This window comes from Struthio camelus, chromosome 7 (genome assembly GCF_040807025.1).
Source record: "Struthio camelus isolate bStrCam1 chromosome 7, bStrCam1.hap1, whole genome shotgun sequence".
Taxonomy (NCBI): Eukaryota; Metazoa; Chordata; class Aves; order Struthioniformes; family Struthionidae; genus Struthio; species Struthio camelus.
The window spans coordinates 38,558,298-38,575,590 of NC_090948.1; the positions used below are offsets into that span (position 1 = coordinate 38,558,298).

Below are 17,293 nucleotides of genomic sequence, written 5' to 3' on the forward strand. Positions count from 1 at the left end.
TTACCAGTGCAGAGGCCAATGCACCATGGTAGTGTGCATGACCTCACTTGGGACATTTGCTGGATCTTTTCATGCTACTAGCAATAAAACTTCTAAAAACGTTACGTAAGAAGGAGAAAAAAGATGAATCATTTCTGCTTGTGGGGTGGGGGTGGGGTGTCCTGAATCCAATGCAATTTGGCATATGCTTAATTCTTTCCTTTCTAAAGTGGGAAAGAGAACTAGGCTGCCCATTTACTGCAGTGAGCTCCTCTTACTGGTCATCAGGTCCCGTTGATGCTGTCCCAGAAACAAAACAGGCTGCATGGCTTCCTTTGCCATTCCGGTACCTCTGGGTTTTTCTCTCCTGGGAATAGGTTAATTCATCCCCATTTGAGAAACATGGAAAACTGGACCATTTCGAGTTAAATATGTATGTAAATGTGTATGTGTGTAAATATGTATATAAGCACGTGTATGTATATGTAAATAGAAGAAATGTCTACATCTGTGTACTAGAGAACCAATTAATAGCACTGAATCTGACCCCTTCACTAGGGTAAAGATAAATGAGAGTATTGCTCCTCAGCAGGTACATTGCAAAAGGTAAGTTACTATCGGCTTTTGCTGGGCTAAGATTCTTCTAGATATATGCAAATATATCAGTATATATTTGTCAGTAAGATATAGTATGTCTTTTCAGTAAAGAATAAGTGAAGGTATTTTGCCAAAACAGCCCATGTAATAATTAATATTAATTTGTTGTAATGACATGAGAAATGGTGGTGCTGTTCAAAGGCCTGTATATCCATTTGGCAAGGGAGCTAACTCATCCATCAACCTGCCCCCTTTACCCGTAGAAGCAAGTGAAATGGGGAGGGAAGAGTCTAAGCTACCATTTGATCCAAAATATTCCAGCCAGTTACATTTCCATCTTTTTGTTAAAGAGAGAAAAATGTACTTTATTGCTCTATATCCTTCACACAAGCTAGAATTTCTTCTTCTGCCACTATTTGACCCTCCTTACAGTCCCTCCCTGATAAAATGGTTTGAAAAAAACTTTCTTGAGCAAATGCCTTAATATAAAGGAGAGCGGTACATGCACTAAAAGAAGGTATATAATCCCATTTAGCAGATAGTAGCAGAGAATTATTAACAACGTTATCGCTAATGTTTTCAGCTGCAAAGTAAGCAAGGGAAAAGAATCCGGAATCCACAAAAATTACATTTTTAGATAAGCAGGGGGATAGCCTTAGAAACAGCTATCACTACTGATCCCACCAAAGCTAGATCAGCGTAGTTGTAACAGCAGAACAGCTTACATTAAGCTTTCATAAATAGATCAGTACCAACACAACTAGAGTTAACAATGGCATCAGCCCCTATAAAGAAAACTGACAAATACACTAATAAGGTTAATGATATACCTATTGTTTGGGTTGCATTGGCAGGGGCTTGTGTTATAACGTACAGCAAATAGGCACAAAAGAGGAAAAGCACAATAGAAGATCAGTCGGCACATCATACCACTGCGCGGCAGGGCCAAATACACCACCCCAGGGTTGGATCAGAATGTTGTTTCCACGTTGGGAGTAGACTAGTTTTCAGATTAGACTTTCTTTGAGGATGCTAAGGATTCAAACCAGGACTCCCTTAAGGTTTTCCCCACTGAGAGGGCAAATAATGAGAAACTCAAGGGGGATCTCGGTGGTGGGTAGAGGGTTCCATTTCAATAAATGAGAACAGCCCTTTTCTCTATGCTTGCTGTTTTATTTGTTGTGATGGAACGACTTGCTACCAACAAAACCAGTATCAATGACTGACAAGGCTTACAAAGAAAATATTACAAAATAAATGAATATAGCATAGAATTTGAAAAGTTGCCCAAAATATAAAAAGTGCTTCATGTTAGATTTTGTGCACATTAATGCTGACCGGGCCTGATTCTTCATTCCCTACCATACAAAACCTGACAAGACCCTGCCTACGAGGCCACAGCAGGGAGAGCAATTACTGTTAAGCCACAGGACAATGTTGACACACATACAGAGGGTACCCAGATGTCCACTGATAAATTTGCACTGGAAGAAAGCTACTAACCAGAGAAGTGAGGGTCTGGAACTGCCTTCCAAAATGAATAGCTGGTGCAAAAAACTTACTTTCTAAGGTAGAATGCAACTGTTTTTTTTAAGAGAGCTTGATTTATTCACAGCTGCCTTCTGGGATAATAAGAGGGTTCTTAACTTCATTTGTATCACATGATCACAGTTCTCTGACAAGTTAAGCTTGTAATAGTGAATAATATTAAGTTGCAATAGTGCATGCATGCAATATAAATTGCTAAAATAAGTACAATGCAACAGAAAAGTAGCTCAGAGTATCTAATTTAGAAATAAACATAATTTGGCTTGAAGTTCATTGTCACATAGCTTTTGGTTTATCATCACTAATAGCAAGAGTTCCTGGACTCTAATAAGGACTTTTGATTTTACTGAGAGTACATTCTTATAGTATTGCAGTGCAGACAAAAATGTTATTCACTACAAAATATTTAAAAATACAAGAAACAGTAAATAAGATATTAGATAACTATGCACAAACACTACTTATGTTAATACTGAAAAGGGTACTGCTTGCTGATTAAACAAAAAGACGTCCATCTGCAAAGCTCATAGATGTGGGTTAACAGATCAGTATTAAGACACCATTTATTTGAACAATATTCACACAGCCGTGAAGGAGTACAAGATACCAATAACATAACTGCTGGCAAAAAATACTGAGTTGTTGAACAGATGATCTTGCGCTCTCGAGTATTCTGCATTTTAGATTTCATAGTTTCTGAATTTCCTCAGAAGCTCTGATGGAGCATCCCCTGACCAGCGGAAACGCAAGTGCCAGTAATTTGCCTCTGAAAATCCTGAGAAAAAAAGAAAAGAGAAGAGCAAGTAAATTATTAGATGTGTGTGCAAAACAAACTGGGCTGAAATAATACTTGCTATAATCTTCCCCAAAACGTAATTAAAAGATTGGCTACTTTCAGTGCTCTTGACTAGCAGGGAACCATTTGAACAAAAACCTCAAGAACACCAAGCAAGCACCAAACTTCAAGTTATCTATCACTTGGAAAGAGTCCAAAGGAGAAGAGCAAGAATGATGAGCAGTCTTAGAAAATATGACTTCAAAAGAAGAGTGAATAAATTGCATTTGCTTAATCTAAAGAAGATAGAGAGGGTGACATGATAAGTCTCCAAGTATGTGAACGGCAGAAGCGTAAAGGGAAGGAATAATCTATTCTCCATGTCTCTGGTGGATTAGTCAAGAAGTAAGGCACTTAATTACAGGCAGAAATATTCAGATTAGAAGATATTAATACAAAACTTCCTAGTGGTAAGAGGAGCAAAGCATTAGATTAACTTGCCTAGAAAGGCTGAGGAGTTTCCATCTCAGGGCATTTTTAAGAACTGATTAGACCCCCTTTCTGTAAAGAATAGTGTGGGTATAAGAGGGGCCTGCCCATACACAAGGGACTAGAGGAGTTTTTCAGGCCCATTTACAGTGCTATATTTCTGTGATCTCTGCACTGTGAATACGAATAAGTGATCTTCCTATATCAGAACGCTGAAACCTGCTACCAGACTTCTCATTAATTCAGGCTGAAATAGCTATGTGGAGCTGTGGTCTGTAATTTTCAGGGACCAGCAGACAGAACCTAAAAATACTGCATTTTAAAAGGGAGAACAAATATAAATTTTCCTAGACTAAGATAAAAAAAAAATTTATCAGCATCCCAACAGCCAGTATGAATGCTGAAAAGCAATACAAGCCTTGAAGAATACATACATTCTGATGTTCACATTTATTAATATAAATGTACTCCTACCAAATAAAGTAAGTAGGCGTTTGATGGGTTTTATATTTTCCCATTCAAATCTGTGGAAATTAAAATAAAACATCAAAAAACAAAAAAAAGAAGATACCTGCAAAGAAAGCTCACCATCACAAAGAATCAGTTGATATTTACTTTGAAATTTTACTCTTTTACAAAGGATACAGTGCTGATCTAATTACTTAAAAACAGCAGAGAGTATAATGGAGATGGTAAATTGTTATAGGGCATCATTTTTTAATATTAAATCTTCAGTTATACCTCACATAGATAAGAAAATTCTAACACCAAATGTATTTTCTGCATTCCACAAATGCTTGGGATTAAACTAGGTTTTGCTCCCTTACAGTTTAATTTCATTTCCTATTTGTTTGATCAAACTAGGAAGAAATGACGAGACTTTGTTTAATAATAGTTCACCAATAACATAAACCCAAGATTATGAAACTACTGAAGCATCGAGTAGAACAGAGGATGGGCCCTGTGGTAAGTAAACTTTGATTCAGGCCTAGTAACCTAAACAGCAGACAGAAAATACTGACTGTCCAGGTGATGGCTTTTGAAACAGACATTTACTGTGGTGTACATATTATTGTTTTGAAACCTATGATCAAATACAAAAGAACTCTGAGTCTCAATTTTTAGTTCTCCTTTTTAGTTTATCAGCTGTAAACTGTGCATGAGTATTGAATGCTGGACAAAAGAAGAATATAAGTCTGAATGTTTTATTTAACAGTTGAAAGGAGTTATTTTAAAAATACTGCTGGAAATAATTGAGAAACCTTTTTACTTTTTAATTTAGCAGGGAAACTGAACTTTCCATTTTGGTTTAAGAAGAACTATGTTCTCTTCTCCATTTTTTGGCTTTAACCAGCAAACAAACAAGCAAGCATGGGGTGGGAGAGGGAAAAAGGCCTGAAAGCTTCAAATTTAAATAAAAAATAGAAAGAAAAAAAACCCAAAACCCCAACCCAGAACCACATTAAAAAAGCTACCAATTACATGTATTATTCTGGAAAATAATTTCTCATGACTAAAAGCCTCAGCTTCAGGCCAGTTCTTGGATACTGCAGTCTTCTGCGACTGCTAGTTTCACTTACTTGGGGAGTCTGGATTCTTTGAAGACTGCGGTTTCGCATCAGGAATTGCAACATCTTCTTGCTCCCTGCTCCCATCTGACAATCCGTCTTCACTGTTTTCAGAATGTTGGGTCCAAATCTCGCTAGTTATGTTGTTGCTATTATTCACAGGAGCTTCCAGCATTTGGTCCTTCTTACTTTGGACAGCCCAATGCATTGACTAAAGAAATGAAAAAATAACAAATCAAGAACCAATTCCTGTGTTTTAAAAGATTTCTAGTTTTATTTTTTTTTCTTTCTTTCTTTCTTAAATTGTTGTAATACAGGGTTAAACAGAAACACGTACCAGAGAGAAACTAGCAGGTCAGTAGGATAAGCAAAGCATAGTAACATATTGCAGATAGAATTTGAGTAGGGATACACAGCTATAGTTTACGTCAGCGAGGATGAAGAACAAAATGTAGAAGCGCACCAAATAATTCTAATGTACTCATGGGTCTTTTGTCCACAATGTCTTCTGTCATGACTTCAAACACTTTTTAAGAGAGTTTACATGACTTAGAAGATTTCCATTTTCAAAGCTGACTTTGATTTCAAGATGCCCTTTGAAAGCAAGATGATTTTGAAAGTTTTACTATTGAGGTCTGTGGGATGCCTCTGTTTCAAAGTGAATTAAGCCTGATGGGATTCTTCCAGCAAACAGTTACACCCAAGCATGGTGCTTTAGCTGAAGAGCCTCTCCGACATCTCTCATAAGCAGAATTGTGGATTGTGGGGAGGAAAGGCAAAAATATATTTATTCACCTGTCTTGAGATCTTGCAACTATCATTCACCTTAACTAGACAGAAAATGGTCAAACATTATGAAATTAGGCCCTACTGAAAACATGCCACCAAAGTCTCTCACTAGCAAAATAAGGAGGGAAAACAAGCCTCAGAACATCTGTCTCTAAGGAACCATGCAGGTCAAAGCACCCTTCCCCGCAAGAAGGAAATAATGGTATTTAAATATTGCTTTTTTGTGACAAAAAATTTCTCCACTTTCCACAGGTGAGCCTATACTGCAGTTTGTCCTACCTTTGGCAGACAATCTAAATTTCTGGTTTACTAGTAGGGTTGCTTGGGCCAATCTGTCATTAATCATGCGTTTGTGCTGTCAGTCGTCCTAGAGCGCCGCTGCAGAACTCCAGGGAGTCTGATGAGCAGTACAGCACCTCAAGAACCTAACGGTTTTTAGGAACTGAAGCCCGACTTCATTTCAGCAAGAAGAGTGATCAAAAACCACTGTCACAAATCATCCCTCTAGCCTTGCAGGGCCCCTCCAAAGACTTGTGTGAAGCCCAAGGTTCCAAGAGAACATCTTCTAGATTTTTCAATTATCTCATTATTTAATCAGTTAGCACCAAAACTACCTGATAACTAATATACCAAAAGGACAAAATACTAGATTAAAGCGAGCACCTTTATATAACTTTGAAAACAGATGAAAGGTACATGAATCAAAGTGTGCTGAAGCATTTGAAAAAGTGCTCAGGTTACTTAAGCTTCATATAATACACATGAAAATGGCAATTTGATAAATTCCCTCCAGAACTACTAGCCCCAGACCCTTCTATGAATGGGCTTCTTTAGCCTTCCAATCTTACTTGCATTACCTTAGAAATCATTCCACGTTATTCCTAACCCCAGAACCCACCACTGCAGAAGCGCTGCAACCCTCTCATTCACTGGATCATTTCCCATGGACCAGCCCTACCTCCCCCACTACTGAATGTCCAAGTGTAAACAACACCCACCGTCTTCACCGAATTGCTCAGGGCCTCCCACTGCTGGAACGGAATGGTAATTTTGCTCCGTCGCCAGTAATCATAACGAGCTCGACTCTCTTCGTTAGTAAGAATCTCCTTAGCTTGCTGCAGCTTCTGAAAACTCTCCACTAGAACGCAAACCAAAAAGATGCTAAAGCCAACACTTGTTTTTAATGAAACTAGTTCACATGTGAAAGGGGAGCTGCCAACAGTTGCTTAGAGCAAACAGAGTAGAAGAGACAGGAGGAGAGAACCGAGTGACAGGTCTGCGGCTGCTCTGCTTACGGCTCTGCAAAGTTTTAGCTGCCTTTACAACTACGGCACCTTCCGTGGACATTGACGTCCGTCTCAAATGATGCTAAAATGCTCATTTGTCTACTGGTTTCAAAATTTCCTAAATTTAAGTTCAGTGAAACATATACAGAACAGCAGGCAAAAGGCATGTTTAAACAGTGTTTTAAAAACAGAAATTAAACTAGAGAAACCATGCTTTGAAGGTTCACACTTATATCCACAGCAGCAAGGAGGTCAGAGCAGAATACAGTGCCAAGAAAATGTGAGGAGGGAGAAAAAATGAGAAGGAAAACACGACAAGCAAGCACAGGAATCTAAATATAGTGCAAATTAATGAACTTGTGCATTTTATTAGGCAGCTTTTCAACATATTCTAAAATGTTATCTTGGATACCAGGTTGCATGAATGAGAATATTTATTTTTCCCTACAGGATAATTTTTCATTAAATGGTTACTAAGGATGCAGCTGCTTTGTAGAAGGGCTATAACGAGTTACATTTTATCTGTGAGTCACCTGTGTTACCATGACATATTATTAGTTTACTCTAGTTTACAAATTAGAGAGATTTATTTTGAAATATGCTGAGCCCAAACACTAATTCAAACTGACAGCCATAAATCAAACATCAGGCAACAGGTTGGGGAGCAGAGGGGCACATTCTGTTCGGTTTCTTTTTTTCCTAGTGTGACTCATTTTGAACAAATAAAAATAGTATTTTTTATTACTCTTCATTAAGCTTTATTAAGCTGAGGAAACCAACAATAAAAGCAAATTTTCACTAGTACTGTGAAATGGCATTGAAAGAACATGCAGCAGGTTCAGGTACATGGAGCATAAACTATTACATATTAACAAACGAAGCTGCTCCAATGTTTGGCACTTGGCTTCTCAGTTATTTGGCTTCAGTTAAATTTGGCGGGGGGAGATGCAATGGGATAGAGTCTAGTCTCTGAATTTGCTGCAGGCAAAACTGATTCCATTGGCTTTATCGGTACCTCTGCTATCTTTTAGAATAAGTTAAACAGTAGATATTAGGTTATTTTAATAGGTGCTAGATTGCCTCTCAAACGCTTTCAAACGATTCTTTGTCAGGGAATCTCAAAGTGAAAATTCCTACCAATTTTACTTTCTAAATCCCCCTTGTTAGCCCACTGAAATTAGATAAGGAAATAAGGATTCATCCCAATCCATCAATAAGGAAAACCAAGTCCTGCTAAGAGCTTTCCTAGAGGCAGTGGAGCAGGAGTGTCATTTAACCCACGCTGTATTCCCAGCTCTGCTACCCCAGGAGAGGGTGTGGATGAGAAGGTCAAACTCACACAAGTGGGTAGGTTTGTATGCTTACTTTGTTCAGACAGCTGATAATTAAGCTAAGAGGAAGAATTTCTGCATTACGCAAAACGGAATGTAAATTTAATTATTCTACAACAAATTTTAGTGGCTTTAAAAACTTAGCACTCTAGAACTAAAAACATCTTAAAAGGAAAGAAAAGATAAACTCTGCTTCTGTTCTCCTTACTCCTGCAGGCTCTGATCAAAAAATAAGGATAAAAAAAAGAAAAACGTGTTTGGGTATTGTGTGCTCTGTTCCCCAGTCGTCTTTGAAAACTGCAGTCACTAAGGGAACCCAAAAGAAATCTTACACATTTCCATAATAATCATGATGATGATGAAAATCTAAACACAGAATTTTTAGGAAGAGTTCCAAAAGATGGATAAAGTGTTTTTATGATTAGTTCCATACAAACATACCTCAAATATTAACAATTACACTCAGATTATTTGTTGTGCTTATTTGTCTCTCTCCAAGCAAGTACTGTAGTCTAATGATTCAAGCCTTGTTAATAGAAGTATTTATTTGAAGATATATAAACTCTTAATGGAAAAGGAGGGAGGAAAAGATAATCTCCAGCATCATATTCTACTGAATAGAATCAAATAGAACTCAATATTGAATAGCTTCTTCTGCAAACTTTGACCACAAATAAGATCAGAAGAGCCCTTATTTTAACACTATAGTTTTCAGATGGCTGTGATCACTGATGAGAACTATGCTTTTAGTTACAAATGGGTAAGATTGTCTTCAAATAACTCAGGTGCTGCTTTGAAGTCACAGGTATGGTTTGGGTATGGTGAACTGCACGCTTTCATAAACTCTCATATTAGCTGCTGTTCTGCAAAAACAGACGGCTGCTCCTGTGTGGCTGGCTTCTCTTTATTTCCAGCTATTAAATTACATTAAAAGAAACTAAAGTACATTTAATATGTTCCTGACGTGCTTGTTCACGGAAGCAAATCATCTAGTTGACGCAATTATGGCATTTGAGTGCGGCTGAACATAGAAACAGACCAACCTCATTTGTCTAGAAAGGGATATACTCCATAAAACAGTTTCTGAATTAAAAGATATTCTACCATTGAAAGAAAAAAAAAAAAGGAAACTTCTAGGAAAAAACAAACAAAAAAAACCCCACATCCTCCTAGGAATGTGTGTTAGAATAGAATAATAAAGCTTGCTGTTAAAAGACACCACACTCCATATACATGACAATTAATACTTTAGTCAATATTTTTTCCATACTAATACATTTTAAGGTGGAATTTAATATCTTTGTCATACTAATAGACTGAAAAAAAAAAAAGATTGTTTTTAAACAGGGAAGAATACATACCTGCTTTGGGGTTTCCAGGATGTTTGTCAGGATGACATTCAAGGGCTTTAACCTTAAATTCTGCAAGAATTTGTTCAACCTAAACAGAACGTCAAGATTTAAAGTGAGTAAATACATACACACAGAACAGATTTTGAATTTCCTTTTTGAAAAGAGTTGGGAGGCACAACAAGGAATGTTAAAAGTCTTCGGCTTGTTCATTTTACAAGCTTTATTACAAGCAAAATAGGTAACAGCCACCATCTGTCAGCTGCACTGCTTATTTAAATTTCGTTTTCCACGCACTCATCCTTTTCTTCTTCTTTGGGAACTGCAGCCGCCAGGGTGCTGACAACCACCGTTCACTTTAACACTGCCCTCTGCTGGGGCGTCCTATGAGAAGTTACCACAGGAAAAGCTGTAATTTGCTTTCTGGCACGGATGCTTACTAACGTGCTTTCTATGTTAGAAAAGACAGAGGTATTCTCCCCGCATTTAACCGTTAGGACAGCTGAGAACACCTGATTATATTTACCGAACAAAAGATAGCTTTTATCCACACTTAGTACAGCATTCATTATTGCAGAGTAATTGAAACTGTCCAAAATCCAAACCCAGTCCCACTGAACATAGCAGCTGGATTAAAAATATTAGTATACCACTAACTCTTGACTATCCAAAAAATGTTGTAAGTGTTATATGGTCATCTTTAGGAAGAAGAACGTTTATTTTAGCTACAAATCATTCAACAGTTGCTTAGATAGATCTCATCCTAAAGTAAGAAATGTATGTATCTGCTACCAAAACAAATTAGTAGAACTAGTATTTGAAAGTATCATTAAAATGAGCATTTACAATAATTAATATGATGAATAACAAAAAGATTATTTTTGTGTTTTTCCTCACAACCAATTAATACATTTTTTAAAAAAGAATATGTACATATATGTTATATAAATATATTTTTAACTGAATACCGTTACCAGTTATCTACAGCTATGAACATTAATTGCATTAGTAACACATATATAGCTTTTGTCATCTTTTAAAACCATGACTATATTCCAAAATGTTATTTTCATGCAGTTGGCTCATAATACGTAACCATATCACATGTTGAATGAAACTAATGAATAAACCATCATTTCAGTTGCATCAATAACAAAATTCTGTTTTATAAAATATTTTTCATATGAGCCTTATTCTAGGATCTTAACACGGCCAGTAAATGGAGCTTTGCAATGAGGAAATACTAAAAGATAAAAGTGGCAAGAAAGAAGGTTCGTGACGTATGTCAAATAGTCCTACCTGTAGGGATAACGGACTTCAGATCCCCCCCCCCCCCGTAGGAAGACAAGCGCCCTCAAAATACCTTTAACCTGGAGAGGAGGCAGGGAGGACTCTTACCGTGGACAGCTCATCACACCCCAGCAAGTTGTAGTAATCTTCCAAGTCATCCGGGCTGTAGGTCAAAATCGCATCCATCTGGGTGAGCCCGGTGGCCTTCCTCAAGCTGAGGCACTGGGGATGTAGAATATGAGAACCAATGCAAAGCTCACAGACTGCTTTAAAAGTAGCCAAGGGAAATAAGCTATTTCCACTCCGGTCTACAGCTCTCTCCAGTGCTTTTTAACAGAGGGAGCTGAGACACATGAAGTCTCGGGAACTGCTCTCCATTGGCCCCTGCAGGATGCCAATCCGGTTGCACAAGCCTGCTGATGGCAATGCTCCCTGGGACTTGTAGTTGCCAAAGTAATTGCAACATTAAACTCTGGCTCTGGTACCGACTGGAAAGAATTCAGGATACTAAGTAAAATCTAGCTGTATTTGAGACTTCAGTCCTGCCACCATGCATACATCCACTTAAAATCAGGCGCACACTTAAAAGGCTTGCCTGCACCGGGACCCACATGTATTAAAATATATATTCTGCTTAATTTTCAGTTGTAACTTCTGCCTCAACTTTTGACAAGGGGATTATATAGATAATTATAGAAAAGAGTGCGGATTACTTCAAAAACAATGATCATAAGGCTGCAAAGTTCTGTGGATGAAGCCCTGGCCTTGCCAAAGCCCCCAAGACTTCTGTCCGTCACTGCAAGAGAGCAGGATGAATCTTTAGTTTTTGAAGACTACTACATAGGACACAAAGGTAATTTATTCTTCAGAAACAAATTCATCGTTTTTGTACATCAATTTTGTGTCTGACAAAGTTCAGACTATGAAAATAAAATACTTGTTTTCTGTTATCAAAAGAAATATTTTTCTCATGTACAATTACTTTCAAATTCTGTCTTGAAGGTCTTTATCGTGCGTGTAGTAAACATGCCTTGTAAAACTCATTTCACATTGAAGTGAAATGCCTGAAGTTTGAGCAGTGATTAATGATCAAGGCCTCGGTCACATAGAGACTACTGATATGATTTACTGTACTTTCCTATGATCCGTGGATTTAAACAAAAAAAAAAAAAATTCCTAGGTGTAATACCAGCCATTCACTAAAGCCTTTCCCCTGGAGCCTACGGAGCACTCTTGTTTCCCTCCGTCCCTGCCAGAGCTTTGTAATGCAAGGTGTTTAAGGTCATTAAATAGTGCTTATTCTTTAAAAACACTACTTACCAATTTATATCTTGAATATTTAATCAATTTTAGATGCAGTGACCTAGTAAGTCACTAGTAAGTGAGTGTCAATGTGGAACAGATGCACAGGGTGTAACTGTGGCTAGACTAGCTGTATGTTAATCAGGGAGAACCTAGTGGCAATTCCAAATATTTTTGTATTTACAACTGCTTTATTTTTATTACTGTTTTATGATATATATTATTAATCTTTTAAAATTGTCTATTAGCCTTCCACTGCTTTCTCTTTAACACAGAAGGCTGTACTGTCTGAAATTTTCTATTTTACTGTACATTCAGATAGTCTATTAAGATAGTAAAATATATAAAGTACACAAAAGAGCCTATAATATATAATTAAGTATTTAAAGTATTAATTAAAATTGTGTATTTTATTAAACAACAAAGCACAAAGCTCAGTGGAACGATTTAAATCTGCTAGAAATCATAATTATCATATTTCTCAGAGCAGATAAAACAGCTAATCTATTTTTTTCAACAAAGTAGAAGAATTAACAATTACAAATCTTTCCCACTCCCCCATTTCTAACAAACCATAAAAGCATAATAGAAAAAATAAAGCCTTTTAGCAAGAGATCGTGTAAATATTTAAGTAGATTGTACTTGGGGGAGGACAAAAAACAAACAGCTGTCCCTGTTCCCCTGCCGCACTTCTGACATACCGTTCTCGTCCAAGTATTTCTCGCATATTTGCGTAAGGTGAAAGGGAAGGATCTTTAACCCTATTTTCCTCCAGATTTTGGTAGCTATTTTTGTGCTGCAAGGTGAACTGCAGATCCAAGAGCAGGATTCAGCAGACTAAACCCTGAGACTCGCGAGTTTCTCTTTCACTCTGGTCAGGAAGTGCCATCCAGGAGATTTGTCGGCTGAGGCCCTGGACCCGTCCATAATCCGTCCATTGGGACTGAATAATGAAGAGCTTGACCGGCACTGCCGCAGCGAGCACATTGGAGTTCCCTCCTCCCAAAGCGTTCTCATGCTTGGGACAAAAACACCCCGGTAGCACGGTCTGAAGGTTTGAACGTGGATGACAGCTAAATCTGAACTGGAGAAGGCTCAAAACAATGCGTAACTACCAGCGTATGCACGTTCACCTGGAATGAACAAACCAGCCCCTTATTATCAGTTTAGTTTGCATTATTAATAGAAAAAACATGAATCCAAATGTCATCACCTTTACCGATACTGAACAGTAACTCAACCTATTACTACTCCTACTGATCTCAGCAGGACAACCCACAGGGCAAGGCATCTTTGGAAAGGAGGGTAAGAGAACCTGCATACAATACACAGGAAAAAATACAATGATTGTTCTCAAGACATAAACTTTATGCCAAAGAGAATCAGGGTGCAGGAGATGGCACAGTCTGTGTGTACCTGCGTTTTGCTTGGTGTTGCTCAGAACGTACAAACAGTGCAGAGCGTGAGGAAATCTGATGTTTGTTCTCTGTACCAACCACAAACAAAATGTTTCTATTCACTTGTAACGTATTATCCACAATTTTGCTGGCTTTGAGTCATTTACAAGTGAAATAACATGACACCAAAGCTTGCTTCAGCATAACAGAAGGTTTGCCATCAACTTACAGAAGTCCAAAATGGCCCTTTAAATAAATCAGCAAAATCTGTAAATCCGTATTTTGAATCGATTAGGTGGGAATTTATTCCCATAAAATGCATGAAGTTCTTCCAGTATCAGTTCTTCTCAATTGACTTTGGTTGTTTTGCTTCCTGAGGACAAAGAGTATACATTTTCACAAAGTTCCAGGCACAGTATCACTGAGCTTTGCGTTTCATGCTCTGGCCTTGTCCCAACGCATGCTTAGAGCTGCGGAAACAGGAGAGGACCTGACCTAAGCAGCACTAAACTGGCTTCCCAAGTTAGGGGCAACTACTGCTGTAACACTATTAACACCCATAAATGCTTGCAACATCCGTATCAGCTTTAGGGGCCTTGATTTATTTCCTCACCACTACCTTTTCCGGAAAGCTTTAGATCATGTACTTACTCAGGTGAGATAGTTTCTTCGTTAGAACACTGTCTTCATGTTAATATTGTAATTTTGGTGTGTATTTAAGTCACGCCTCTCCTAGATAGCTGACAAAAGTATCATGCACGTGCTGTTATAATAATCTGAATCTTACCTCAGCTTCACTAAGGATTTAAAGAATGCATACATTCAGATTTGCACAGAATAATAAATGATGCTATGATTCACATTCAGTTACTTCACAGCTTGTTTTTGAGAAATAGTTCCTCAATAAAAGAAATGTAAAGTTTCAGAAATGGTATGTTTTTCCAGGGATTTTGTTGTTAATAACTGGAAGAACTAAAGAAAAAAAAAATAGATTTTTTTTCCTCCTCATAATCACTTATACTGCCTATAAAACCAGTTATATAGAAAACAATTCCTTTGGAAGCCCAAACTAAGTATCAACAGTTTTAACCAAAAGTATAGGGTTTTTGTTTTGTTTTGTTTGTTTGTTTGTTTAAGTTGATGGTATCAAGGCCTGAAAGGGATACATTCTGCCTGCCTAATCTCAGCCTTGCCACTAAACTTAAGGATTTTGTTGTAATAAATTCACTAAAATTATTCTGTAAATAGCTTGTGATATTAAGCAGTGGCACATTAAACCAAACAGTATTTACATTTATATCCATAAAGCTTAGATCAAAACGTTCATGTAGGCAGATAATTATTAGGTAATAAAACCAAAGCAGCTGCAAAAAAATACTTATCCTTTTAAAGTTCAGAGTTGATTTTTCAAAAGCACACTGATTAATATTAGTTCAGTTCAGGAACAAGTAAGCAGATGAAACAATGATGTAAAACCAATGTAGCCAACACTTCACACAGCTGACTGGGGTTATTTCATTCTTTAATTTGTTATTGTGAAAGAGAAAATAAAACAAACAGATATTATACATTTCAGAGCCTATTGACAGAGCAAAAAATACAAGCAAGAGAAATTAAAATATTCTCAGATATCTTTCACATTGGTATTTCAACTGAAATTCAGCAAAGCACAAAAATGAACGAGAACAGCATGTTTTACAAGGGCAGTTCCCTCCACCCCCTCTGTTTCACTTCTACTAAACAAAATTTTACGTGGTCAACAGGGGTCTGCATAATGTTTGAACTGTGTCCAGCCCAACATTTTGATTCCCTAAAATTCCAAATTTCAAATAGTCTATAAAAGCAACAGGATAACAACTACACAGTTGTCTGACCACTACTGTATCTTGCAAGGTGCAGTAAGAAAGATGCCCATGCCAGCGTGAATTGAGTATATTACAAACCTGACAGATGGGGTCAATGCCCCATCTGCAAGGGGAAACAAAGCCAAGGCAGACAAAACCAGAAACCACATGCATAAGCAAAAGTATAAAATTTAAGTAAAAATATTATTGACAATCTATTTGCATCAGCCCAAGCCTGGGGTCAGAAGTCAGCTCTCTGAGCTGCCTGCGTGACGGCCATTTAGTGCCGCTTGGAAATCTGGAAGCCTACTGCACTGTTTAGGGTTGTGGACATCAGAAAGGCCTGGGGAAGTGGCCAAAACCAGTCCAAACAAGACTTCCAAGTAGAAAGAGATAAAATAACCAAAGAAAACGTGGTAGCTCTGTATGCACTATACAATGATGGTCCACAACCAAGCATCAAGGCTTGGTTAGCCTTGATGCCGTTAGAAGGCTGCCTCTATAAGTAATGCTTAAATAACAGAGGTCACTAAAAACACAGATCACCACAGTTGCTAGCGTATGTGCCATGAGGGAACAGGGACATGAAAACGAATGAAATTGTGAATATCACTAGAGCAAACCCCTGCTCTTGCAGTTTACCATCAGGTATCTAGTAAATTGTGTAGGCTTCGCTCTTTAAAACACAAAGTGTTAAGGTAGGTTCTGGAAAACCCACGTGACAAACTTCTTCCAACTCAAGAGTTTAAGCAGCATGGTAATGTTCAAGCATCCCTACCAAAAGCTCAACCAACAGATGCAAAAATCCTTCAGTGCAGTCAGCAGACAAGCTGACTGCCCAAGCAAAGGCTGAAATCCATTAAGTATCTCCCTTTTTATCCTCAGGTCAGCCAGCTCCACGTTTACAGAAAAGCATTTACAGACCTTTCAGTAAAGTTACCTGACAGGCAAATGTACCAAGAGAGAGATCCTTACAAGTTTTTGGGGGCAGGTTTAATCCCACCACCCCAAGACAGCTACAGAGAAATCCAACAGAAGGGATGAAGTCAGTGACAGGAAACACCTTTCCCCACCCCCCCCCTTCAGCAAGACGCATTGCGTATTTCATATCCTCGTTCTAAAGATCATTGTAAAGAAGAGCGAGGGCTTTTTTCCTCTCTCTCTTTTTTTCTTTTGTAAATACTTAACGGGAGAAACAGGTAGACCTACGACGGAAGCCCGGAACCGCCATTTGCCGGGCACTGTCCCACCACAGGCGCCAGCTCCTGCGGCGGACTTCGGGGAGGGGAAACAAACTTCAGGCAGAACTCGGCGCCTCCCTTCTCCCGACCTCGCTCGGGCAACGCACGGGCACCGGACACAGCCCCGGGCCCGGCCGGAGCGACCGTTACGTTCCCCCTCAGCGGCGGCCGCTACGCTCCCCTCAGCGGCGGCGCTCCGCCCCCTCGCGGGCGGGGCTCCGCGCGGCCACGTGACGAGCAACCGCCGTGGCGCGAGGGGTGTGCACGTCGCGGGGGGGGGGGTGCGCGAGGGCTCAGCCGGCACGGGGGTCACGTGCCGCTGGCCGCACCCCCCCCCCCCCCGCCGCGGCCTACCCCCGTCACGTGACCCGGTTTGTTGTTGTTGCGGCCGCGGCGGGGCGGGTGCCCGCGTGGGCGGTGGCGTGGTCACGTGCCGCGTTTAAATCGCTCCCTGGGGGTGGGGGAGGGGGCGGTGGCGCTGCTGCGCGCTGCGCCGGGCGGGAGGGAG

General features: G+C 39.0%; 1 protein-coding gene and 1 long non-coding RNA gene across 3 annotated transcripts in view; one reads left to right on the top strand and one right to left on the bottom strand.

The window, feature by feature from the left end:
• Positions 1–13,259, top strand: part of LOC104144876 (uncharacterized) — a 29,863-nt gene extending 16,604 nt beyond the window's left edge. The window contains exons 5-6 of the long non-coding RNA XR_011142268.1: positions 11,647–11,854; positions 13,183–13,259. This is a non-coding gene — a long non-coding RNA (uncharacterized lncRNA). The remainder of the gene's footprint in view (positions 1–11,646; positions 11,855–13,182) is intronic.
• DNAJC12 (DnaJ heat shock protein family (Hsp40) member C12) lies at positions 913–16,991 on the bottom strand. 2 transcript variants are annotated; one of them, XM_068950851.1, is made up of 6 exons: positions 16,754–16,991; positions 11,110–11,223; positions 9,724–9,802; positions 6,744–6,883; positions 4,969–5,167; positions 913–2,899 (listed from the first exon to the last, which is right to left on the bottom strand). In XM_068950851.1, the coding sequence occupies exons 2-6, from the start codon at positions 11,185–11,187 to the stop codon at positions 2,805–2,807; spliced, it is 591 nt and encodes a 196-aa protein (XP_068806952.1). In that variant the 5' UTR covers positions 11,188–11,223; positions 16,754–16,991; the 3' UTR covers positions 913–2,804. The 2 variants fall into 2 exon arrangements, with proteins under 2 accessions (XP_068806952.1, XP_068806953.1); XM_068950852.1 differs by having other exon boundaries at positions 16,750–16,989.
• Positions 16,992–17,293: the final 302 nt, after the last annotated feature.

Coding starts and splice junctions, on each gene's coding strand:
- DNAJC12 (XM_068950851.1), bottom strand. CDS start 11,187: ATGGATGCGATTTTGACCTACAGCCCGGATGACTTGGAAGATTACTAC. Junction 9,803..11,109: donor GGTGTGATGAGCTGTCCACG/GTAAGAGTCCTC, acceptor CGTTCTGTTTAG/GTTGAACAAATTCTTGCAGA. Junction 6,884..9,723: donor TCCTGGAAACCCCAAAGCAG/GTATGTATTCTT, acceptor TTTGCGTTCTAG/TGGAGAGTTTTCAGAAGCTG.